Raw genomic sequence first — 26,426 nt, 5'->3', positions numbered from 1 at the left:
CTGAGTCAGTGCCAGGAGTCATAGACTGCTCATAACAGTAGAGCCTGGGCTTGGCTTGCTCTATCCTTCTCCCAACCCCAACCCCAGTCTTAACCACATCCCTGCCTTTTTTCTCAGGGAGTCTGGCTCGTATGAGGTGAGATGGCTTCTCACTGAGGTAATGAGGCCCAAATGCTCTGCTACAGAGAGCTAATTGAAAAAAAAAAGGATCCCTGAAGTAAGTGCTCCCCCCCAAAAAAAGAAGCTGGTTGAGGTATTTCCCTCAGAAATGTTAAGTTACACACACACACACACACACACACACACACACACACACACCTTAAAACATAAGGACATGTCCAGAGGGAGGTATACACATCTCTCACACACATGTTCATATTCCCCCCCCACCCCCCTTCCCTGCTCCTGGATCCTACAACAGTCCTCTGTAAACATGGTGTAGGAAACACCCAAAATCCTTGGCTCTGCTGATGGCAAGGGTCCCATTATGAGTTCCCACGGTAGGTGATATTGGTGAAGGTGGATGTGGCTTCTTTATACAGTGGGTTGTTGGCCTGCAGAAAGAACAGAAAAAAGTTTCTCACAATGAACCCCCTTGATGCTTCTCTATCCTACAAGTGTGACACTATGGACAGCTGGGGATTTTGTTGAAGACAACTTTCTCTCCACTTTCCTAGTTCTCTAATCTATGGCTTACTTCAATTCCATATCAGTGTTTGATTTGGGAGAAAAAAAAAGAGGAAAGGAAAGGTATACATAGTGCACCACCAGCCTGCTACTATTTCTAAGGGAATGAATCCTAGAGCTTCCCCTTGCTCAGCCCAACTCAGCCCAGACCAGTCCACTCCACTCACTGTGTCCCATTTGGCTCTGGCTCTTTCCTCTTCAAACTTGGCAAACTCCCTTCGGTCATGGATGGTGATTAGAAGCTTCCAGATGAGCAGTGTGGCAAGGCCAATGAGTAATATGGCTCCCATCACCGAGAGTAGGACCACCAGGATATCAGGGCCTTTGGGACAATCTGTCAGGGAAGAAGAACACCAAGTAGAGAGAGCTGAAATTAAAACAGGAGAGACTTAAATTGGAAATAAAAACTTCTTAGTCATTAGAATAATAAAACACTGGTGTGAACACCCAAGAGAGGCTATGAAGTTTCCACCCAGGGACAGAAGTCTTCAAGGAGAAATAAACAAAAAGAAAAAGAAAATGTCATTGAGGCATTTTTAAATACAAAGAAGAGGACAGAAGGAAATTTCAACAAGGAGGGCAGCTTTGAAAGCTATGTGTTGAATTTATTATATGTGTATAGTATTATATATTATAAATATTATATTGTGTTATGCTATGTTATATTGTTATGTTATGTTGTATTATTTTATATTATATATATGGATGCTCCATCTGAGCCTGTGATAATTTTGCATACTGCTGTGTACGGAGGGAGATACAACTTCTGATTGGCTGAGAGAATCCAGAGCTTGAGGCTACATACCTGAAGAAGAGACTTGCTTCAGTTGGTTCCAGTTATTCTTTGGGAAAGACATGTGGAGAAAGAACCTCCAGGAAGGATGTCATGAAAGAAGGATTTTGACAGCTCTCCAGGCCACAGACATAGGAGCTGGCTTCCCACATGTCTGCAGCTCAGAGGCAGACCACATCACTAAGGGCCTTTTCCCACATGCCTTGGGCTCACTGTTCTATCAGCCAAGCAGAAGTAACACCCCCCCCCTCCTCCATATACTCAGCAGCAGCACACAAAACTGCCCAAAACTTGGGAGGAAGCCCCATTACATATACTGAAAATGAAAAGCAAGTTGTTTGTGACAGAGATTTAGTTTTATGTACAATACTTTTCCCTCCGTTCTACTATGCATATAGAAATGCTCATTTTATTTGGTGTTTGTTAAGTTAAGAACAAAAAGAGAGGACAGAGAGAGGGAAGGGGGAGACAGAGAGAAAGAGAGAGGGGGAGAGAGAAGAAGAAGGAGGAGGAGGAGGGGGAGGAGGAGGAGGAGGAGGCAGGTAGGTAGAGAGATAGACAGATAAACTCCTGAAGGTATTCACATGACCAAAGAGGGAGGAGACTAGAACAAATGATTCCTTGAATTTCACCCAGCTCTAAGTGCTAGGATTCCAGGGCTCCATCCTAGACCCTCTCCTCTCTCTGCACTCTCTCACAGTGGACACATCAGCTCCTATGGATAAACAAATGACTCACTGATAAACAATGTCTTCCAATCTCCTATCTCTCCGGAGCTCCAATGCTGTATCCCCAACTGTTTGTTTACAGTTCATGTAGATGTCATGGACACCAACATGTCCAAAACAGAACTCATTATTTTCTCTCCTAAAACTCATCATTTCTTCCAACTTCTCTGTTTCTGATCATGCCATAACCATCCTCAATGGTACCAGGTTCACAACCGAGGAGTTATTCTTGACTCTTCATCCTCTTTCATCCTTCTATCTTTGTATCAAACCCACTGCCAATCTAATTTATTCTGTTTTCTCAACATCTCATGCATGCGTCCTCTTCTCCCTACTCACACCATAGCCACCTTAATCCAAGTCCTCATTGCAGCTTCCCTGGACGACTGTACTAACTCCTTTAATGGTACCCTATCTATAAGTCCACATGACTGCCCAGGTGATATTCCTAAAGTTTGTTGTTGCTGAGTTGTTTTAATCATGTCCGGCTTTCTGTGACCCCATTACTGGGGCTTTCTTGGCAAGGATACTGCAGTGATTTGTCATTTCCTTCTCCAGTTCATTTTTTACAGATAAGGAATTGAGACAAACAGGGTGAAGTGACTTGCTCAGGGTCACAAAGGTAGTAAGTGTCTGAGGACAGATTTGAACTCAGGAAGATGAGTCTTCCTGATTCCAAGCCCAGTGCTCTATCTGCTGCATGACCCAGCTGCCATTTAGGTCACACTATATGACATCCATACTCAAGAAGCTTCAGTAGCTCCCCATTGACCTGAAAATAAAATATATAAACTCCCATGTTTGGTATTCAAATCCCTTCACAATCTGACTCCAGCCTACCTTTCCAGACTGATAACATATCATTGGGCAGCTAGGTGGCACAGGGGATAGGGTTCTGGGCCTAGAGTCAGGAAGAACTGAGTTCAAATCCAGCCACACATAATTACTGGATGCTTGAACTTGGGCAAATCACTAAACCTCTGTGTGCCTCAGCTTCCTCAACTGTAAAATGGGCCTGATAATAGCATCTACCTCCCAGGATTATTGTGAGGATCAAATAAGATAATATGTGTAAAGTTCTTAGCGCTGTACCTGGCACATAGCAGGCAACAAATGCATGCTAGCTATTATTATTAGGGCAGCTAGGTGAGTGCAGTGGATAGAGTGTCAAGCCTAGAGTCAGGAAGACTCATCAGGCCTCAGACCCTGACTAGCTGTGTGACCCTGAGCAAGTCACTTAATCATGTTTGTCTCAGTTTCCTCATCTATAAAATGAGCTGGAGAAGGAAATGGCAGACTACTCCAGTATCTTTGTTGAGAAAACCCCAAATGGGCTTACAAAGAGTCAGACATGACTGAAATTACTGAATAACAACAAGTTATTAATTATTACTCAAGCACTGTATACTCAATCCAAACCAACCCATTTTATGTCCCCTCTGCATGTCGTTATATCTCCCACCTGTATGCCTTTATCTAGACCAGTCCCCACGCCTGTAATGCTCTTCCTTCTCATCCTCAGTCCCTTGGAACTCCTCCCTTCAAGGCCTAAGCTCAAGTGCTGTCTCCTTCAAGAGACCTTTCCTAATTTCCCTGATTATTAGTGACACACTGTCCCCCTATCACTTCCTATTTAGCCTGGGTGTACTTATCTATAACACTGTATCCCCTCAAGAAAATGTAAGATCTGAGGGCAAAAGCTTCATTACTCATTCTCCAGTGCCTGCATGACTCCTGACACAGAGAAGGCTCATAAGTAATGCTTGCTGATTGATTGATAAGCTGGTTCTCTGCTGAGCAGAGATCATCAGTGATGCTCAGGTTCTTTCTAAGCATTTAATCATAACCTAAAATCTCTGTGCACATCAGCTTCCTGCCCACTTCCAACCAACCTCTAACCCCAAATAACTGTACTCCACCCTTATGAGTGAATGTAAGGGAAGCTCTGCTGAGCTCAGAGACATCTTGATAAGCCCTGATCTAGTTAATAGTTCATTACACTATTATCTATACATACAGACATACAGACATTCATACATACATGTGTGTGTATGAAATGAGATAACATATGTAAAATGCTTTAAAATTGTAAAGCTCTATAAAAAAGAGAGTTATGTATATACACATACCTACATATGCACATGTGGATTTGGTGATAGCTGGAGAGGGGAATATATTCACTTTTTCTCCTTGTGTTCTCCCCTCCCTCCTACCTTTCCCCTCCCTACCCCCCACACTGTGCAAGAAAAACAAACCTGGACTGGCTATTTCCTGTCCCGCCAGATTATAGCCTCTAACTATAATTAAAAGAGTCCCTTGGGAAAAGCTCTAAGGTTCTGGTGTCTGGTTTCTAGGGCTTAGAGCCTCTTTTTCTGGGAAAAAAACTATTTTGAATTCTCTGCTGAAAGGAGGAGCCAGCAACTCAGACCCCATAGTTAGTCCCACCCCTCACCCCATGCTACTCTGGTGGTTGAGATTGGGGCAGAATGGGGATTGACCTTGAGAAGTTGTCCTGAATGGTTTAAACATTCACCTGCAGGGAGCTGGACCATATGATCTCTTGAGATAACTCTCCAGCTTCAAGGGGCTAGAGTTTGAGAACAGGGCAGAGTTAAGTGGTCTAGAAGGTTTGTTGTTGTCCTTCAATTGCTTCACAGTGATGTCTGACTCTTTGTGACCCCATTTGAGGTTTTTTTGGCAAAGATACTGGAGTGGTTTGCCATTTTCCTTTTCCCGCCCATTTTATAGATGAGGAAACTGAGGCAACCAAGGTGAAGTGACTTGCCCAGGATCCCATAGTTAATATGTGTCTGAGGCCAGATATGGACTCAGAAAGATGAGTCTTCCTGACTCCAGGACCAGCTCCCTATCCATTATGCCACTTAGCAGCCCTATATAGAAGAGAGGATAACCCTTAAGACTGAGAGGATCTAAAAATTCCATGCTCAAAACCTGCCTCCATCCCCCTCCCAACACTGGAACTCAGCTATCCTATTGACAATACTACTGAAGAAGCTGAAGAGATGAAAAGAATCAAGTGTTTCCCACCCAGAGGTCCCCAGCTGCTCATCTCCACTCATAGTCACCGAGTCTGGATCCCCTAGATATGGTGCAAAGGTGAGGGAAGAAGAGGAGGATGGGAAAAGAAAGCAGACAGAAGTGAAGGTGCACTCAGGAGTCTCACATAGGGATCCAAGGTGTCTCCTGAGCAGTGTCAGAAGGGTTATTCATCCTGCGGGTTTTTGAACACACACACACACACACACACACACACATATACATATATTAGTATACATGTATGTGTATACAAATACACACATATATCTACATAAAATATAGAAATAGTATATATGTACATATAGGTATGTATATGTGTATACACATATATATACAAATATAAACATAGAGTATTATATTATATATTTATATATGAATATATCTATACATATACACATATACACATACTTATCTACACATAGGGGAAGAAATACTGTGATGTCTCCAGAATAAAAAGAGGCAAGAGGGGAAATGGAAAATGTCCTGGAAATTCCTATATGTTTATTTATTTATATGTGTGGAAATAACAGCAGCTGATTTCATATAGTACTTTAAGGTTTTGTCTCATGAGGTAAAGTATTACAAGCATTATAATCCCTTAGTTACACTATTATTCTTATTATTGTACAAAATGATAACACTGAGGCTTAAAGAGGGTGAAGTGGTTTTCCTATAATGATGCTGAAAGATCTGGAGACCCAGAGTGTCTGGGTATGTGTCTGGAATCAAAATAAGATGAATCTGTTCTCTCCCTTCTCTCCCCAAATACCAAATATGTTCCTCCTTTTCTTCCCTATGACTATATCCCCACAGGACATGATTCACCAAAAAACATCATGTGCTGCCTCCTTCTGCCTTCCCTCTTCCTGGGACTCCAGGAAAGGGGAAAATGCCCTGGGAAGGGCCCCTAAGTAATGGTGTAGACCCAACAACCTTGGGTCACAGGGGAGGGGAAGTAAAACCCACCCCTAGGTAGCATCATTTCCTATGGGGGCTCACTCAAGAGTATTCTGTCCCCTCTTGATTCTCTCCAACACCAGATACCTCCCTCTATACAACCAGGATGGTTCTGCACCCAACTGAAAAATAAATATGGCTAACCTTTCCCCCAAGCACACCTTGTATTCTTCTTTGACAGGTTGGCAATGCCCTATGGTTCATCTGAGATCCTAGAACCCAACAGAATCTCAAGAATCATGTGTTCTAGACCCCTTCCCTTTAGAAATTTAGGACATTAGTATCTATTATTTTAATAACAATAACAACCACAACATTTCTATAGCACTTTAAGTTTTGCAAATCAATTTATAATTATCTTATTGTATTTTCACAACTCTGGGAGGAAGGTGCTATCTGTCTTCATTTGATAGATGAGGAAACTGAGGTAGAAGTGATTTTATATTTTTATATATATATACACACACATATATACATGTGTATATATATATATGTATATATGTACATATATTTGTGTGTATATATATGTGTGGGTATACATATCTTCTTTTATCACATATATATATATATGTATTCTTGATAGGCTACATATAGTAAGTGATTAATTAATTAATTAATGACAACTAGCATTTATACAGCATCTTAAAACTGTAAAGCACTTTACAAATATTTCCTCTTATCCTCACAATAAATATTTGTTAAATGAATCAACTATGAATGAAGGAGTATCTACCCCTATCCCCTGTGTGCTCCCTTTTCTACAATACTGGGGCTCCCTAGATAATAGAGTATACCCATAGCTATTCCAAGGCTTGCTAGTTTCCACTGAGTTGTGAGTACCCTGAAAACAGAGGTTGTGTCTTCCGTGTGTTCTCTGCAAACTTTGAGGCAACATGTAAAATAAAACAAATTCAAAAGAAAAAAAGTTGTATATAACACAGGATAAAGAATAAGAATAATACTTAGGATAACAGAATAGCAGAAAGGGAAGGGACCTTAGAAATCTAGTCCAATCTCCTCATTTTACAGAAGAGGAAACTGAGGCACAGAAATAGGAAGAGACTTGTGCAAGTTCACATAAACACTAAGCATCAGAGCTAGGATTTGAACCTAGGACCTATGATTCTGAATCCAGGGCTCTTCAGCGCTTACCATTGCTCACCAGTACCTTGGTCATGGACCAGGTAAGTAGATTTCAAGCCAACCTCTACTCAGATTACCTTGACCTCAGCCATTACATCAGGTGAAGATACAAGTTGGGCTGTCACTGCCAACCAACAGACTTAACGTGAGCAGATATACTGCATTTGGTGAGATAGTTCTAGAAATCAAAGTCCTGTCTTTTCTGATATGCCCTCAAAATGTGCCAAAGATTCCTTTTTTTTTTTTTTTTTTTAGTGAGGCAATTGGGGTTAAGTGACTTGCCTAGGGTCACACAGCTAGTAAGTGTTAAGTGTCTGAGGCCGGATTTGAACTCAGGTACTCCTGACTCCAGGGCCGGTGCTCTATCCACTGCGCCACCTAGCTGCCCCCAAAGATTCCTTTTTTATCCCTCCTATTGCTTTGACCCATCTTTCTCTTCCTTTCTATGTCATGTTCTCTCATCTCAGAGAGAATCACATCCATTGGCTAACCCTCTTAGCTCTTAAGTTACTTATCTTCTTCATCACAGGAATATCAGCTCCAGGAATTGGCTAAAAAGCAAAGCTCCTGGGGCAGCTAGGTGGCACAGTGGATAGAGCACTGGCCCTGGATTCAGGAGGAACTGAGTTCAAATCCAGCCTCAGACACTTGACACTTACTAGCTGTGTGACCCTGGGCAAGTCACTTAACCCCAATTGTCTCACCAAAAACAAACAAAAAAGCAAAGCTCCTACCATCCTGGATCACGGAAGCCTCCAGGACTTACCTGGTTCATTCACCACATACAGAATGGACTTTCCACTGGAGTCTTCATAGTACTGGAACCTGACTACGCAATCATCCTCATCCTTATAGGTACAGTTCACTGCATCCTTGCCAGTGTCTGCTGTGGGGAGACGGAGGAAGAGAAAAAAAAAAGATATCATCAGGTTCTAGAAAATGGACGGATAGCTAGGCAGCATAGGGGATGGAGTGCTGGGCCTGAAGTCAGGAAGATGAGTCTTCCTGAGTTCAACTCTTGCCCCAGAGACTTACTAGCTGTGTGGCCCAAGGTAAGTCACTTAACCTTGTTTACTTTAGTTTCCTCCTCTATAAAATGAGCTGGAGACACAAAAGGCAAACCACTCCCATATCTTTGCCAAGAAAACCCCAAATGGGGCCATAAAGAGTCGGACACAACTGAGACAGGTACCATACACAAGGGCCCAAACACTGAATCTGGAATCAGGAAGACCTGAGTTCAAATCTGATTCAGATATTTACTAGCTATACGGCTCTGGGTAAGTCATTTATAGCTTCCATCTGCCTTAGTTTCCCCATCTGTAAAATGGAAATTATTATTATTATTATTATGCTTTGTTGTTGTTATTCAGTCTTTATGACCTCATTTGGCGTTTTCTTGGTAAAGATACTGAAGTGGTTTGCCATTTCCTTCTCCAGCTCATTTTACAGATGAGGAATTGAGGGAACCAAGGTTAAGTGACCTTCCTAAGATCACACAGCTGGTAAGTGTCAGACCAGATTTGAACTCAGGAAGATAAGTCTTCCCGACTTCAGGTCTAGCACTCTATGTATGCCACCTAGCTGCCCAAGAATAATTATAGCAAGCATTTATATGGTACTCTATGGTTTGCAAAGCAATTTACAAATTTCATTTTATCCTTAAACCAACAGTAGGAGGTAGGTGCTATTATTGTTCCCACCAGACAGATGAGGAAACTGAGGCAGAAATTAAGTGACTTGCCCAGGATCACCCAATTTTGAATTGACCAATCCTGATTCCAGTTTCAGCCCTCTATCCACTATACCACGCAGCTGCACAAGAACAGCACCTACTTCCCAGAGTTGTTGTGAGGATAAAATTAGATAATATTTGTAAATCTCTCTACAAACCTTTAAAGCATACATAAATCCTAACCATTCCTGTCATCATCACCATCGTCATCAAGGTTATTATTTAACTGGACCTTACACTCAGTCTGGGCCAATTTTTAAAATAGAACATTACGTCTCTCTCCTCTAAGCTAATGTCAGTGGGTCCTTTCTCGTGAATAAAATAAAATGTCTCCTTGCAGCCAGTCAGTTTGTGTTCTACAACAGGAAATGCCAAGGGACTTGGAAGAAACTGCCCCACCCCCAAGACCTAGGACTGTTTTGATCAACTTTGGCCTTTCCAGATTCTTCTTGAAAATAAGCTTTCTGCCCACAGGGGAGATCATTATCAGGTACTAGACTGAAGTCTTCCAGGCCTGCCTCAAAAGCAGTGCAGATGGCCTTGATAAGCAGCCTGGTTAACTGGGCAATCAATGTGTGCCAACTATAAGAAAGCTCTCCTGGCTCAAGTTTTTAAATAAAGTGCGGAATGGAAAGGGAACCAGGACAGAGGAGGGAGGCGCGATCTGTTCTCTTTTTATCCAGGTTTTGCCCTCACCTTTGTGTTGCTCATGACTGACTCACAGAAAGCCTGTGTATGGGCTTGTGGACAGCCCTGGCGAGCTTAGATGGGTTTCAGGACTGGACTTTTGCTGGCAAGTATCCCAAAGGGTGTTTGTCTGGGGATGGGCGTAGGATGGGAGAACTGCTCTCCAGACCAATGGCCTGACCCTGAGCTATGTTGAAGTCTGGCACTGAAAGGATTCTTCATAAATGCTTCTTCCCTGACCCAATGGACCCAATTAAAAGAGACAGAATAAGGATCTCTAACAGTGGAGGCCCAGGAAGAGGGAGGGAAAGTCAGTCATTCACCAAGTGTTCATTAAGCACTGACTATGGCCAGGCACTGTGCTAATCCCCTGGGGAATACAAAGAAAAGGAGAAAATGCAAGTCCCATTCTAATGACAGAGAAACAGACACACACCCATATACACACTAGATTCTTACTCTACATACTGTAAATGGGAAGTCACGTCAGAGAGAAGGCACTAAAAGTCAGCAAGGGGAAGAGAAAGGCCTTATTGCAGGAGGTAAAATATGAACTGAGTCTTGGAGGAAGCCAGTGGGCCTCTGGGAGGCAGGAAAGCATTTTATGCATGGGAAGAACCAGAAAAAAAAGAAAGGAGGTCCAGAATCAGGAAAGCACATGACTTTGAGTTTGTGCTTTAGTTTTCTTATCTAAGAATAGCTGACAATTGCATCAGGTTTTCAAGCATGTCCACCCTGTGAAATATTTTATTACTCCCATTTTACAAATGAGAAAAATGAGGCTGAGAGGGATTAAAGTTACTTGCCCATGTCAAGTAATCATCAAAGGTGAAATCTGAGCCCAGCTTTTTCTTTCTTCTTCTTCTCCCCCGCCCCCCCCCTCCTGCCCCAGCCAATGAGGGTTAAATGACTTGCCCAGGATGACACAGCTAGAATGAAGATGATGATTCCATGCCCAGTGCTCTATCCACTGCACCACCTTGCTGCCCCATCATGGGATAAGGCTGCCCAATTTATACAATTTTTCAATATTTAAAATGAAGCATCTTGGGATGTCTATAGGGAGGGCTCTCAGGTTAATGGGTCAACTTGCTAACAACAGGAAGTAGGTATTGGCCTTCCACAGCATTAAAAGTATCACATTCAGGGTAGTGAGGTGGCGTAGTGGATAAAGCACTGGTCCTGGATTCAGGAGGACCTGAGTTCAAATCCAACCTCAGACACTTGACATTCCCTAGCTGTGTGACCCTGGGCAAGTCACTTAACCCACATTGCCCTGAACAACAAAAAAAAAAGTATCACATACACAGACTATTTCCACATTTGACTATGAAAGACTCTACAGTCTCAGTCCCTTTAAATGGTATGGAAGAGCAAGAGGGTCAAATGGAGGCATCCTATCTATCTAGCAGCTATAGGATAAGGAGGGAAATCACCTAGGAAAGTCTAGCTGATGCTGAGATATTTGATCCCCTTCCCTTCATTTATCTAATTGGAGAAAATAAAGTGTGTACACCCCTAGAGACATGCAAGGTGATGGGTGGGGCTGGTAACTGGGAGATAATAAAGAAGACAGAAGATGAAGGACTTGAGGAAGAGCGTTGGCAACCAGGAGAAAAGAGGACTGAAGAGGAGATATAAAAAGTCTGGAAAACACTGTAGAAACTTGCCCTGCCCTGGTGGGACAAATAAGTGGACTAGGTTGGTATGCCACAGAATTATGAGAAGTGAGGAGAGAAAGAAGGGGGGAAAATCCCCCTCCACTTTTGAATGACAAGGATCAAGTGGTCAAGATAGGATTTGTGGGGAGTAGCCCTGACCACAATATCCATGTGTATTTCTTGGGATTTTCAGAAATTTGGGAATAATACAGGAGAGAAGCCCTTTCAAATTGTATCCTGAACCACTGGCAAATGCTACAAAACCAGTCTTGATTTTTTATTTGTCTAGATTGGAATGTCTTAAACTTTTTCCACTTGCAACCCCTTTTCACCCAAGAAATTTTTACCTGACCCCAGGCATACAGGTATGTAAAACAGGTATACAGAACCTTTTATTGTTGCCAAATTTTTCATAACCCCCCACATTCAGTTACACAACCACAGATTTAAGAAGCTAGGGTCTAGACTTAAGAAAGCGTTAATAATGCAAATTAAACTTAAAAGTGTGTCCTGATAGAGCATCAGCCCTGGAGTCAGGAGGACCTGACTGAGTTCAGATCTGACCTCAGATACTTGACACTTACTAGCTGTGTGACCCTGGGCAAGTCACTTAACCCCAATTGCCTCACCCCAAACAAAAAAATTTTTTTTAAAAGTGTGTCCTGGGGATTTTATTTTTTCTTCTGGAAATCTGGTTGTTAAACATTTAGCAGCACACCCCTGGACTAATGGTGGTTATTCCTAGGATTTTAATTACTTTTTTCCCCTCTGTCTAGCCAAACTTTCTTCTGCAGTACTATGAGCTGTATATTTAACAATAAGGGGATGGTTTCAGAACATTAGGGGAAACTATATATATATATATATATATATACATATATATATATATATATATTTTTTTTTTTTTTGGTGAGGCAATTGGGGGTTAAGTGACTTGCCCAGGGTCACACAGCTAGTAAGTGTCAAGTGTCTGAGGCCAGATTTGAACTCAGGTCCTCCTGAATCCAGAGCCGGTGCTCTATCCACTGTGCCACCTAGCTGCCCCCGAAATTCTATATATTTTAAGCATTTCCTGGAGGGTGGTAGTGGGGCAGAGGATACTGAGCCAAGAGAATAAAAAACACTCTCCCCACAAATTCGGAGGGTAGAAGAGTTCTCAAAAGTCTCTGAAACAAAGTTTAGAAAGAAAGTAACAATAATGTGTAGGGAGATGGGGGGGTTATACATAGTAAGAGATTGATTCTGGATTTTATATTTTGGACCCTGGATCATATTTTCTGAAGAAATGAGTTCAGTGTCAGAATTGGATTCTAGATCTTTTTTTATATAGAGATGAGTTTGAGATTAAAAACAACATCCTTAATGTGGACACAGTTCTTGGTGACCCTCCAAGCAGGATCATTAAATGAATATGAGTATGACTTTTCTTCACCCATACTCTCTAACACCATAGACCAGATTCCGCTAATATGGGCAACAAGACTTATGTCTCAAGCTCTAGGGAATTCAAGACTCTGGTCACAGTCCCTTTTCCCATTATATGAATCTTTTCCCCTTTCTGTTTTATTCTTTGTTACTAAGGATGGCCGTCTAGCAGGAAAGGGGGAATATGTATTGGGAAATTTAGCTGGTATAAAAACAAGATTTTTTTTTAACATGATTTTTTTTAAAGGAATAAGTACAGCTACAGACAATAAAAGGATAGCCAATAGGAAATTAGAGTATTATAGAGCCCCATGTCATCCCCAGTTGGGCAGGAGGTATCACTGAACACAGTCCTCTAGGATCAGGGACCTATTTAAGCTAGGTAGATGGTATAGTGAGTGAATATAGCATTGAACTTGGCATGAGTTCAAATCCTGCCTCAGACATTTACTGGGCAAGTCACTTTGGAGCTGGAGTCAGGGTGACCTGAGTTATCCAATGACATTGATTTCCTTGCTTCTCCTCAGATACAATGCTTCCAACTCTGGGAATTTTCATTGGCTATCTCTCCCACACCTGGAATTATCTCCATCCTCATCTCTGCCTCCTGGCTTCCCTGACTTTCCCAAGCTTCTTTAATCTGAGTGCCTTCCCTCTGAGATTAGTCCCAATTTATCCCATGTATATCTTGTTTGCAAATAGTTGTATTTGAATGTTGTCTGTCCTGTTATTAGACTGAAGTCCTTGACAGCAGGGGCTTTCACTTTTCTTTGTGCCTTTAACTCTTAGCACAGTGCCTGGCATAGAGTAGGCACTCAATGAATGCTTGTTGGCTGATTAGCTGACTAAATCCTGCTTCAGACACCTACTGGGGAAGATACTTAATCTCTGTGGCTTCGTTTCCTCATCTGTTAAACTATTAGACTAGTGGACTCTCTTGCCCCTGCCAGCTCTAAATCTACAATCCTATGGAAGGAGTCCCTTCAAGGTTTACACTCTGCTCAGAGCCCGCCAGGGAACTATATTCCCCTCCCTGCCCATTCCCAAACTAGCAACTGGTTAATAAGATTAAGGATGAAAAAATCAGATGAAGGATAGCTGGAAGAAAACCAAGAGTTGAGATATATATAAGAAACGGTGTGAAATGCAGCACACTTAGGGAAACCCCAAAGCCATGGTACTTTGTCCCCTTCCACACCTCCCTAATAACCATCTTCAGGTCAAACGGAAAGGGAAGGGAACAGAGATATATCATTGCACTTACTGAGTTCTGTCACAGGCACAATCTCATCCCGGCAGTAGCGGCTACAAGTATTCTTCTCAAACAACGTGCCCCGACTGAATTTCTGGCACTCCACACATTCTCTGGATTGGAGAAGAAGAGTAAACTATAAGTTCTTTGAAAGCCAAGACCGTCTCATTTCATGGATGTGTGTCTCAACAGCACCTAGCTCTGGGTCTTACCCATAGAAGGTCCAAAGCATCCTAGACTTGGGACTAGAAGAGAATTTAGAATTAAGGATTCTAACCCTTTCTTCTCTGTTGTTGTTCAGTCATTTTTTTAGTCATATTCAACTCTTCATTACCCCATTTGGAGTGGTTTGCCATTTCCTTCTCCAGCTCATTTTACAGATGAGGAAACTGGGGCAATCCAGGTTAAGTGACTTGCCCAAGGTCACCCAGCTAGTAAGTGTCTGGGGCCAGATTTGAATTCAGGAAGATGAGTATTCCTAACTCCAAGACCAGTTCTCTGTGCCACCTATCTGCCCCTCTCATAAGAGCAAGGATCTGTCTTTATTGATCAACCTTAGCACCTTACAGATTTCTACACATCAAAGGCACTAATAAATGGTTGTTGAATTGAAACTGGAAAATACTCCACCCCCACTACATTTAGGCCCATAGAGACAAACACTCTGTAAGAGTAAGGTTAAATAAATAAATAGATAAATAGATAGATAGATAGATAGATAGATAAATGAATAAAGGAATGAATGAATAAATGGATTCATTCATTAATAAAGAAATAAAGAAATGAATGAATGGATAGATAAATAGATAGATAGATCAATTAATTAATTAATGGATAAATAAATAAATAAGGCTACCCTGGACCCTCCTGTCAGACTTCCTTAATAGCAACAAATTATCCAAATCTTTTCTTTCTTTACTTCTCTAATCCTAGGGCAGAACTTGGGTTTCCTCATGTTTCCTGATGCTTTTGAACTCCCCACTACCCAAAAGAGAAGGTAGGGGAGAGAGAAGAAAAAGCATTTATTAAGCACCTACTATGTACGAGGCACTCTGCTAAGCATTTTTACAAATATCATCTCGTAGATTTCCTCATAACAACCTTGGGAAGTAGATGCTATTATCATCCCCATTTTACAAATTAGGAAACTGAGGCAGGCAGAGGTCAAGTGACTTGCCCAGAATCACACAACTAATAAATGTCTAAGGTTAGATCTGAACAGAGGTTTTCTCCTGAAGGTACTTGTCGGTCCTTTCTTTTCAAAGAGGACCAATGACTTAACCAAGCAATGTCTTGACTTGAATGTGAATTAGATCTAAATGAGGCAGAGTTTCACAAAGTCATCAGCCTCACTCTCTCTTCCGGAGTCAGCAAAGTCCAGGAGCAGGACAAAGTTAAGACAATGCAGTGGATGACCTTGGTGTTTTTGATGCCTGGCCGAGCTCTAAGGTCCACAGCACCTGCTTCAGCCATTGGGATAAATTGTTCTCATCTGCTCATTCCCCTGGGGGAAGTCTTCACATGCTTGGAGTCGACACCCTCCTAACTCACTGAGGAGTTTGAAGCCTGTTGGTTACCCTTAACTTGGTTTAGCCCATCTACCCAGGATGGTTTTTCCTGGAATGTGGTCACTGTACATGCTACAGCTTCTTGGAGCCACAGGTGAGAATTAGGTGGACACCAAAGGTAGATGAGCAATCCTGAAAAGCTCTTGGCAAGCCCTAATACCAGAGGTGCTAGTCCCCCTTAAAACACCCCATACACCCCACCTAAAGGTATTGTGAATAAAGTGACAGTGATCCAGGATCTTGGGAGGGTCACGGGCACCCAAGAGAGCCAATGACCATTTGTGAAGATAACATTTATAGTGTTTTGCAAATGTTAAAGAGCTATGAAAGTATTTGCTATTATTGTTGTTATTATTATCATTAAATCCATGGTTACATCTCTTCTCTAATGCCAAATTGGGCCACATTCCTTGAAATTACTTCTAGTTCCCAACTCTTTATGCTTACCTTTCTCTGTTCCCTGATGCATATGCTATCTCCTACTGGATGAGTAAGGGCAGCTAAGGTGGTGCAGTGGATGGAATGCTGTACCTGAAATCAGGAAGACTTATCTTCCTGAGTTCAAATCTGGCCTCAGATACTTAGCAGCTGTGTGGCCCTTGGCAAGTCACTTAACCCTATTGGTTTCAGTTTCCTCATCTGTAAAGTGAGCTGGAGAAGGAAATGTGAAGCCACTACAGCATCTCTGCCAAGAAGGACACAACTGAAATAATTGAACTATAAAACACTAGGTGAGTACCTCTAATGTAAAGAAGCTATTGCCAGGGGGCAGGTAGGTGGCACAGTGGATAAAGCACCGGCCCTGGATTTAGGAGGACCTGAGTTCAAATCTGACCTCAGACACTTGACACTTACTAGCTGTGTGACCCTGGGCAAGTCACTTAACCTCACTGCCCTGGGAGAAAAAAGAAGCTATTGCCACGTCTAACCTCCTGTTACAGGGGTCACATTCCACAAAGCTGTTCCTTGGTCCACTTCTTCCCCAGGCCAGAAGCCTTAGGTTTTATTTTTTGAAGACCAATAGGGATGCGGCCAATCCATGGTCAGCCAGCAGCCCCTTGACCTAATTTTCTCAGGGAGAATTCTGTTGGATATTATAAAAGGGTAACAGGGAATAGACACTGTCTTGGTACCTCATTTTAGCATATTGATACCTCTTTACCTCAGTTATCAACCTCTCCCTTTCTGTTATTATATCACCCTGGCTAGAGAAAAACCAGTTCCCTCCCTTCCTCCCTCCCTCCCTTCATGAACAATACTAATCCTTCACTTTTACTTGGTGCTTTAAGATACGCAAAGCAATTTACAAGCATTGCCTCACTTGAATCTCATAGCATCCCTGGGCAGTAGGTGTTATTATTGTCATCATCCCCACTTGACAAATAGAATAATGGTCTCAGAGGAATAGGTAGGATCTGAAACTGGATTTGAATCCAAATCTCCCTGGTTCCAAGTCTAGCAGTTTATCCATCAGTGTGTCCCTACATGTCGATAAGAAACTAGACCTACAGGGCAGGGTCAAGCTGATCCCCCTGAAATAAGCCTCTGCCTCCCACTCCCCACCCCGCAGCCCTACTGCCTGCCCAATTCCACAAGCCCCTAGTCCGCTCTCATCCACTTACTTCTTAAAAGTGCAGGCATCAGGGCAGGTGGGACACTTCTCACAGGTGTCACCATAAGATCCAGGTTGGATGCAGACACATTTGCCACAGACACACTGACCTCGGCCGCTGCACAATAGCCCATTGCTTGACATGCACATGTCTTTGCGGGTCGTGCAGTTACAGTAGTCCCCAGTCCAGTCGGAGTCACAGAGGCAGTCCCCACAGCTGCACTGGCCATGGCCTAAGGGGAGAACGAGAGAGAGAGAGAGAGAGAGAGAGAGAGAGAGAGAGAGAGAGAGAGAGAGAGAGAGAGAGAGAGAGAGAGAGAGAGAGAGAGAGAGAGAAGAAGAAGAAGAAGAAGAAGAAGAAGAAGAAGAAGAAGAAGAAGAAGAAGAAGAAGAAGAAGAAGAAGAAGAAGAAGAAGAAGAAGAAGAAGAAGAAGAAGAAGAAGAAGAAGAAGGAGGAGGAGGAGGAGGAGGAGGAGGAGAGGAGGGAGAGCATACAGCCAGTGAGGGGAAGACAGACAAGAAATGCCTGGCTTACCCATAGTAGAGTTAAAAACTACCTAATCTGTTCTCTCAGACCAGAATGTAATTAATTATCTTTTTTAGAGTAAGGGCTGGTCGAGGCATAAGAAGCTACATACCTACATGTGGGCTTCTCCTTTACCTAAGTCCCCTAATGGGATTGAATAGAATCTGACCACTTGGCCCGACCCCTGTACTCCCTCTCCACCGCCTCCCATACACACAATCGAGATCTTAATATGTTACTGGCACATTGTATCCTGATGGGGCATCCATCCATTGACAAAGAATTAGAAATTGAGGGAATGCCCATCAATTAGGAGATGGCTAGATAAGATAAGGTATATAATAATGATGGAATACTATTGTGCTATAAGAAATTATGAGCTAGATGGTTTTACAAAAACCTGGAAAGACTTATATGAACTGATGCTAAGTCAAGTAAACAGAACCAGGAGAATGCTGTACACAGTAAGAGCAATATTGTAACCATGATCAACTGTGAAAGATTTAGCTACTCAGATCAAGACAGTGATCCAAGGTAATTCCAAAGGACCCATGATGAAAAATGCTATCCATCTTTAGAGAGAGAAAACTAATGAACTTGAGTGCAGATTGAAGCATGCTTTTTTTCACTTTATTTTTCTTGCTTTTTCTTTTTTCTTTTTTTTTTTTTTTGCAACTATGGCTAATACGGAAACACGTTTTGCATGACTTCATATGCATAATTAGTATCATATTGCTTGCCTTCTCAATGGTTGGGGGAGGGGCAAGAGGGAGGAAGAAAGAATCTGGAACTAGATTTTTTTAAATGAATGTTAAAAATAAATTAATTTTTAAAAAATCTTAAACCCCCACCCATCCTCACTAACACATATTTTTCTTCTTGTCCCAGCCCTCTTCCCAGATCTAAAAATGCTGCTCTAATATGTATAACACCCCTTTATCAGGGCTGCTGGACATTTGAGAACCCCTTAGTTAACAGTACCCTATTTCCCAAATCCCGAATCAAGCAGAGAGGCACCAAGATGGCTGAGTGGACAAAGTAGAATCACTTAGCATAAAGATTTAGTTGTGAATACTGCCTCTGACACTTGATAGTTGTGTGACCATAAGCTACTTATTTAACCTCTCAGGGCCTCAGTTTCCTTTTCAGCAAAATATGAATAATCATACCAGAGATACCTAATAGGGTTGTTGTGGAAGCAAATGAGATCAATCAATAGTTATTTATCAAACAGCTACTATTTGCTAGGCGCTGGGGATATATATATATAAAGAAACAATTCCTATTTGTGGACATTGTGTTCTAGCCTAATTAAACTTAAATAGCTAATTGCACTAAGTCTTTTGGGACACTGCATTTAGAAAGTGTACATATATGAAGGGTATGTGTGTGTGTGTGTGTGTGTGTGTACTTTCTATCCCCAGTGTTTAACAAGTATAAAGTGCTTAATAAATGTTCATTCATTCATTCATGAACTTTGCTTTCTTCCCCCCTAAAAAGTGTGTCCTACCTGCATTTTTCCGAGAGACCCAGTTGTTAAACATTCACCAGCATATTCCTCCTTCCAACTCTAAATCAATGATTCTATTTATCCAAATCTATTTTTCCCCCCTCTCTGAAATATCATAGGAAACAGAAGCCTCCCAGGACAACGGAAAACAGAGAACTTTTGTTCTTGTCAGAGAAAATAAAGAAGTGCTTCTATCCGAAGATGAAAATAATCATAAGCAGTTGGAAATCCATCTGACTCACTGACCCACTTAAGGAATAAATTAACTGTACAAAATTTGCTATTTTCCTGGATGTCCCTTTTTTGCCGACACTGTGGAACATGGTGAAATTATTCCCTCTTCACTGCCTAGCCAATTGACACTGTTACCCTCAGGAGTTTCCTGTTCAGTTTAGGAAGGAAAGAAACAAGCATTTATTAAGTACCCACTGTCTGCCAGGCACAAGGCTAAGCACTTTGCAAATATCATCTCATTTGATCCTCACAACAACCCTAGAGGTAGGTATTATTATTAATCCCATTTTATGGCTGAGGAAGCTGAGACAGCAGAGGTTTAAGTAACTTACCCAGAATCACACAGCTAGGATACTTCGGGTACTCCTGAGGCCAGATTTTCACTCAGATCTTCCAGACTCCAAGTACCACACTCTATCCCTCTATCCGACACCAGCACCCTTGAGCAGCCTCTGTTGAAACCTTGTTTATTTGCAGTCTGTACTTTCATAATAGGTTTTGTTTCCAGATAAAGAGGTGCTGATTTTTGTTGAATTGAGATCAATTGTTTGTAATAGAGGACTGGACCTCAAAAGAGGGTAGGTCAAAGACCAGTTTCACCTTACATTTCCACAAGAGCCTACAATAAGCTGGGGCAGCAAGGTGGCACAGTGGACAGAGTGCTGGGCCTGGAGTCAGGAAGATTCATCTTTACAAGTTCAAATCTAGCCTCAGACACTAACTAGCTTTGTGACCTTGGGCAAGCCTCTTAACCCTGTTTGCCTTAGTTTCCCCATATGTAAAATGAGTTGGAGAAAGAAATGGCAAACCACTCCAGTAAACCTCAAATGGGCCTGAGAGTCTAACAGGACTGAACAAAAACCACACTTATCTACCCAGAAGAGTACACTTATTAATCGAGTACTTATGAGAGGATCCTCAAAAATAGTTACTAGTTGGGGCAGCTAGGTGGCGCAGTGGATAAAGTACCAGCCCTGGATTCAGGAGGACCTGAGTTCAAATGATGCTTACTAGCTGTGTGACCCTGGGCAAGTCACTTAACCCCCATTGTCCCACCCCACCCCCAAATAGCTACTAGCTCCAGATTGAGTAGAAAATACTTGATTCCATTCATTTTTAACATATGTGGGAGCACTACCCTCATTCGCTTAGCTTGTAGACCCTGTTGCTTACTCTCACTGGTGGCACAGAGGACAAAGGCAGACTACCGGGCTACAAACTGATAAAGGAAAGAAAAATGAGTGAAGCAAGAAATAGATTGTTATGATTTTGTAATCTCCAGTGTGTACATATATGCTGTGGGGGAAGAGAAACAAGGGTCGATCAGAGAGACTGAGAAAACATAGGCTAGTAACATATTGAAAAATATCTGCAGTGTCATGTTACTGTAAAGTTCTGTTCATGAACTACATGGAATTGTTTTATAAAAGACTCACCCTTTCCCCAGTGCCCCCTCGGGATTAGCAGCAAGGCAATGTATCATGCATCATTCCTCTGAGACCAGAAGGAAGTTGGTGAATAATGGAAAATTTGGAGTTAATCAGAAGAAACCAGACAGGAAAATCATGGCCTGAAGCCATGTACTGAATCCCTGACACTAAAACCTATCAGGGTAGACATGCCCTGGGGAGTCAAGGGAAGAGGGTAATACACTGGCAAGGTTATGATGAGAACTGACTTGGCACCTACTGTTACTATTACTAACAATAATTGCTAACATTCATATTACACTTACTGCATGCCAGGCACTGTCCTAAGCACTTTACAATTATTATCTCATTTGATCCTCACAAAAACCCTGGGTGCTATGATGACCCCCATTTTACAGACTGAGGAAACCTACCACCCCAAAGGGCCAATGGGACATGGCTCTCAGTAGGCATTGCTCAGCCACACTGCCTACCCTAGATCCAACTCAGTGAAATTCCACTTCTCAAACAGGAGTCAGCCCAGGAATCCAGCTGAGGAATAGGTGTTAGACTGTAAAATCAAGGCAAACAGAAAGATAGGCCCTGCTTTGAGTTCCTTTTGGATGTGACTCCAGGGTGGAGCAATACCTATGTCAGAGGAAGCCAAGCAAGTTCTTTGATTCTCAGTTTTCCCCCCAAATTTCAAGTCAGTCCTGGAAAACTCTTATTTCATGATATTTCTCTTGCAAAGCCAAAAAAAGCAGTCTTTGATTATCTGGTCTGCCAGGAGAGAGTAGGCAGTGATGGTGAGCATCAGGCTAACCCTAAGCCCTGGCAGGGAAATCAGAGTTTGTATAAATGCTATGGAGATAGTTCCTTTTCTGCCAGGCAAGGGGTGAGGACAGAAGTTCAGAGCATGGGGAAGAAAGGATTCAGCTGTCATTAACACCTGGTCTAGTCTGTCCTGCCTTTTTCTACCGTATTCTGGAAGGAAGGAAGGAAGGAAGGAAGGAAGGAAGGAAGGAAGGAAGGAAGGAAGGAAGGAAGGAAGGAAGGAAGGAAGGAAGGAAGGAAGGAAGGAAGGAAGGAAGGAAGGAAGGAAGGAAGGAAGGAAGGAAGGGAGGGAGGGAGGGAAGGAGGAAGGAAGGAAGGAAGGAAGGAAGGAAGGAGGGAGGGAGGGAGGGAGGAATGGATGGATGAAGGAAGGAAAGGAGGAAGGGAGGGAGGTAGGAAAGAAAAAAGGAAGAGAGGGAGGGAGGAAGGGAAGAAGGAGGGAAAGAAGGAAGGAAGGAAGGAAAGAAGGAAAGAGGGAGGGAGGAAGGGAAGAAGTGAGGGAGGGATGGATGGATGAAGGAAGGAAGGAAAGGAGGAAAGAAGGAAGGAAGGGAGGGAGGGAGGGAGGGATGAATGGATGAAGGAAGGAAAGGAGGAAGGGAGGGAGGGGGAAAGAAAAAAGGAAGAGAGGGAGAGGGGAAGGGAAGAAGGAGGGAAAGAAGGAAGGAAAGAGGGAGGGAAGGAGGAAGGGAGGAAGGAAAGGAGGAAGGAAGGGAGGGAGAAAGGGAGGGAGGGAGGAAGGAAGGAAGGAAGGAAGGAAGGAAGGAAGGAAGGAAGGAAGGAAGGAAGGAAGGAAGGAAGGAAGGAAGGTATCCCAAAATACTAGAGGGAATGATGACCCAAATTCCTGCTTTGTGTTCTCTCTTCCTGTTCACATATGTCTATGATATCCTCATGCTTTCTCTGGAGACCTCTCTGAATCCTACTACTCCTTCAAGGACCTGATTAAATCCCACTGTCTCTGCAAAGACTTCCCGGGCAACCCCCAAACCACACTGCTTCCTCCTCTGCAATCAGATAGCACTGTGTCAGCTGGACCACTCCTCTAGCATCTGCTATGCAGGGCATAGGGACTGGACCTGTAATTTCATTGATATAGGGAACTCCATCTACCAATACAACTTCTCTGAAACGTAAAGAGTTTTCTGGAGCAGAGGTGTCAAACTCACAGCCAGAAAGCAGTCAGAAAATCCTCTAGGCATGAACCAAATTAAAATGTAATGGGAAATGTTTAACAAAAACAAATAAAAATACAATTCAAGTGTCAGTCTTTTTTCCAAGACATTTCTGACTCTTTGTGATACTATATGGGGTTTTCTTGGAAAAGATACTGGAATGGTTTGCCATTTCCTTCCCCAGCTCATTTTACAGATGAGGAAACTGAGGCAAATGGGGTTAAGTGACTTGCCCAGGGTCACCTAGCTAGTAAGTGTCTGAGGCTAGATTTGAACTCAGGAAGATGAATCTTCTTGACTCCAGGCCTGGTACTCCAATCACTGTGCCACTTAGCTGCCCACAATTCAATATAGATATTGTTAATTTGTGGTTTTCTGAGTCAATATGCTGCCGGCAGGGATTCCTTTTTATTTGAGTTTGACACCACTCATCTAGAGCAGAGAAAGGATAAGTGACTTGGCCAGGGTCACACAGCTGGTATGTGTCAGAAGTAGAACTTGAACCCAAGTCCTCCTGGCTCTGAGGCCATCTTTCTATGTACTGTATTATACTGCCTCTCATAGTACTTATATTCTACCAACCATAGTTATCTTTAGTCTCCCCAGCTCACTGATTAATTATTAAGGCAGTCTTGAAAATAGCTACTAGCCCAAGGTCATGAGCGGAAAAGACTTGATTCTTTTCGAGTAGATAGGGCGTGTGTCAGATATTTCTCTGAATTCCCAACATTATTCAGTCTAAAACTTTGTCCACAGGAGGTACTTAATAAAAATGCACAGACTGGGTGAGTTGATTAGATAAGTCAGGCCCTTGCGGTTAAAAGCCACCCCCCCCCCTTCTCTCTCTCCCTCCCTCCCTCTCCGGCAGTTCTGAAGAAGACGTAGGACTATTAAAAGGGTAGTGGTCACAGCCAGTACTATCTCTACGATTCTATGCAGGGGTGAAAGAGAGCATCTTGCCTCAGTCATCAGCACAGGGAGCCAGGACATCAACATCCCTGCATCATTCTTGCTTAGGGATTGGAAGTCATAGAAACAGTCAACACACAGCAACCCCACCCCATCCCTGGTCAGTGCAGGGCGTCAAACCATCTCACGCCCAACCTGGGGCCAGGAGTTTTGGGGAACGATATCACTAAATTGATCCGACATCCCTGAAGGTCTGCCGTCATCGGGAGGTGGGAGTATCGGTCCTGTAGGCAGGGACGCTGGTCAGAAATGGTCTAGAAGCTAAAATACAGTTGAACTGGGTCAGGGTTCCCTGATTAATTCAACTGGAGTGCAATGAAAACAAGCTGTTGATACTCCAGAGGGAAGCAGGAACCAGGAGTGGCTGACTCAGGCAGCTCTACTCCATAGCTTCAGAAGGGCCATCTGCCAAAGGAAAAAATAAAAAATGTTCTGGCAGGGATCCCTTCTGTCCTTGGCAGACTCCCATGTAGGATCAATTGAGGGGCTCCCTCTGCTGCGGTGTTCTCCCAGGGGGGCTCCGCCTGTTTCAGCTGAAGAACCATCCCCTCTCTCTCTCTTTGTGTTTCTCAACTCTCTCTTCATCCTGGGACTCCCTCTCTCCCTCTCTCAAAAATAACCACTGATTTGCATTAGCATTTTGCATATAATTGGCACTGTTCACGGTCATGTCAAAACACAGAAATTCCTACCCTCCTTTAATCTTTTTGTTTTTTTTTTTTAATTAGGGTTGGCAGGCACCCATAGGGGAAGTAATTGCACAAATAATCCAAAAGTCATTTCTAAGATGTGTTTTAACATTTATTTGCCACCGATTTACCTTTTGGATTATGTTTTCCTCCCCTCGGGCTGACGTTAATATTGACATGAACATCTATGACCAATTAGCACCATTCATTAGATCACAGTGCTAAGGAGAGAGCAAGGTTGTGGGTTCAATGCCCCAGTAGGTCAGTTAGCTTCCCTTTTTTTCTATGGCCCTAGACCATGCCATAGGTATAGCACCCCTTCAGTGAGAGTCATGACAGCCTTCAAAAGAGGAATGGGGTCACAATGAAAATGGTTCATTGCAACCCATCCCACTGCTAAACAAAAACAAAAACAAAAACAAAAATAAAAATAAAAACAAAACAAAACCCCAAACCTCAAAACGCATACCTTGGAATCAGGGTTAGTGCAGAATCAATTTACGATCTGAAGGACAGAATTTTTTTTACCTTAATTAAGATGACACGGACCCTTTCCTCAAGGAATTTTTAGCTGAGCTAGGGAAACAAGACTTAAGCATAAAGGAATAATTAACTATTTTCTTTTGGCCCAGACCTGTAATTGCATTAGGGTAGGAAACTCCTGGGGAGAAAAGTCCTGCTACACAAATATATGCAATTATTCTGACATTTAAGAGTCTTAGAGAATTGCCTGGGCACTGAGAGGTTAAGTAACTTAATAGAATTAGGTAGAATTAGGGTGAAGAGCCTTTCTACTCTTGGAGAGTGTTGTGGGACAACTCCTGAGGTAGGGTGTGTGTGTGTGTGTGTGTGTGAGAGAGAGAGAGAGAGAGAGAGAGAGAGAGAGAGAGAGAGAGAGAGAGAGAGAGAGCTCTTGCACATTCACGTGATCTCAAGATGCATGGGTGCAAGCAAAAACAGAAAAGAAAGAGTTGGGAGCTTAATGGAATCACATCATTTCAAGAGCTTGTTAGAATCGTAGCAATCAGAGAATTCAACTTCTCCATTTTACAGACGAAAAATATTGAGGCCCAAAGAGAGGCTATAACTTGCCCGAGATCACAGAACTAAAAAGTGGCTGTCTAGATTCAAACCTTTATCTTCAGAGGACACAGTCACTAAAGGACGCCTAGGTGATCCTCAAGGTTCCCCAGCCCTCCATTTGATGCCTGACTCCCTTCTATCCCTAGCTAGTGTCCGTGATCTGAAATATCCGACAGCACTTGATGGGTTGAGAAGGGTAGAAGAGTGTATGTGTATAAGTAGATACATATGTGCGTATATGTGTAAGGGAGGGGGGAAAGGAATAAAGCTGGGGGAAGAGGAGGGGGATGGAAAGAACTTCCCAGTCAGATATCTTCACATTCTGGCTCCAGTTTACCTTGCCAGGCTTACTACACATCACTCCCATTCACATACTCAATGTTCCAACCAAGCTGGCTTTCTTGTTGTTCCTTAGGTGCACCACCCAATATCCTATCTCTGTAAGTTTTCGTAGACTATACTCCATTCCTGGAAAGCAATCCTTCCCCACCTCTGCCTCGGAGAATCCCTCACTGACTTCAAGGCTCCTCTCATGTTTTATCTCCTTATCAAATACTTTTCTTGATCCCTTTCAGTGTTAACCCTCCCTCTTTACTATACACACTCCTATATTTAGATGCTGTATCCATTCCAAATAGAATCTAAGTTCCTGGAAGGCAGGCATGGTTGCGATTTTTCGCCCCATTTTTGTC

General features: G+C 42.7%; 1 protein-coding gene across 1 annotated transcript in view; it reads right to left on the bottom strand.

The window, feature by feature from the left end:
* Positions 1-366: 366 nt before the first annotated feature.
* The window catches only part of ITGB3 (integrin subunit beta 3), a 75,351-nt gene continuing 49,291 nt past the window's right edge, over positions 367-26,426 (bottom strand). The window contains exons 11-15 of the mRNA XM_043999530.1: positions 17,316-17,538; positions 14,138-14,238; positions 8,132-8,251; positions 855-1,021; positions 367-554 (exon numbers count right to left, since the gene is read on the bottom strand). Of these exons, the coding sequence (XP_043855465.1) occupies positions 486-554; positions 855-1,021; positions 8,132-8,251; positions 14,138-14,238; positions 17,316-17,538 (680 nt within the window). The 3' untranslated portion in view covers positions 367-485. The remainder of the gene's footprint in view (positions 555-854; positions 1,022-8,131; positions 8,252-14,137; positions 14,239-17,315; positions 17,539-26,426) is intronic.

The sequence above is a fragment of the Dromiciops gliroides genome, chromosome 4, assembly GCF_019393635.1.
Source record: "Dromiciops gliroides isolate mDroGli1 chromosome 4, mDroGli1.pri, whole genome shotgun sequence".
NCBI classification, from domain to species: Eukaryota; Metazoa; Chordata; class Mammalia; order Microbiotheria; family Microbiotheriidae; genus Dromiciops; species Dromiciops gliroides.
The sequence above is the reverse complement of the archived record's forward strand: the minus strand, read 5'-3'. Positions and strand labels throughout refer to the sequence as shown.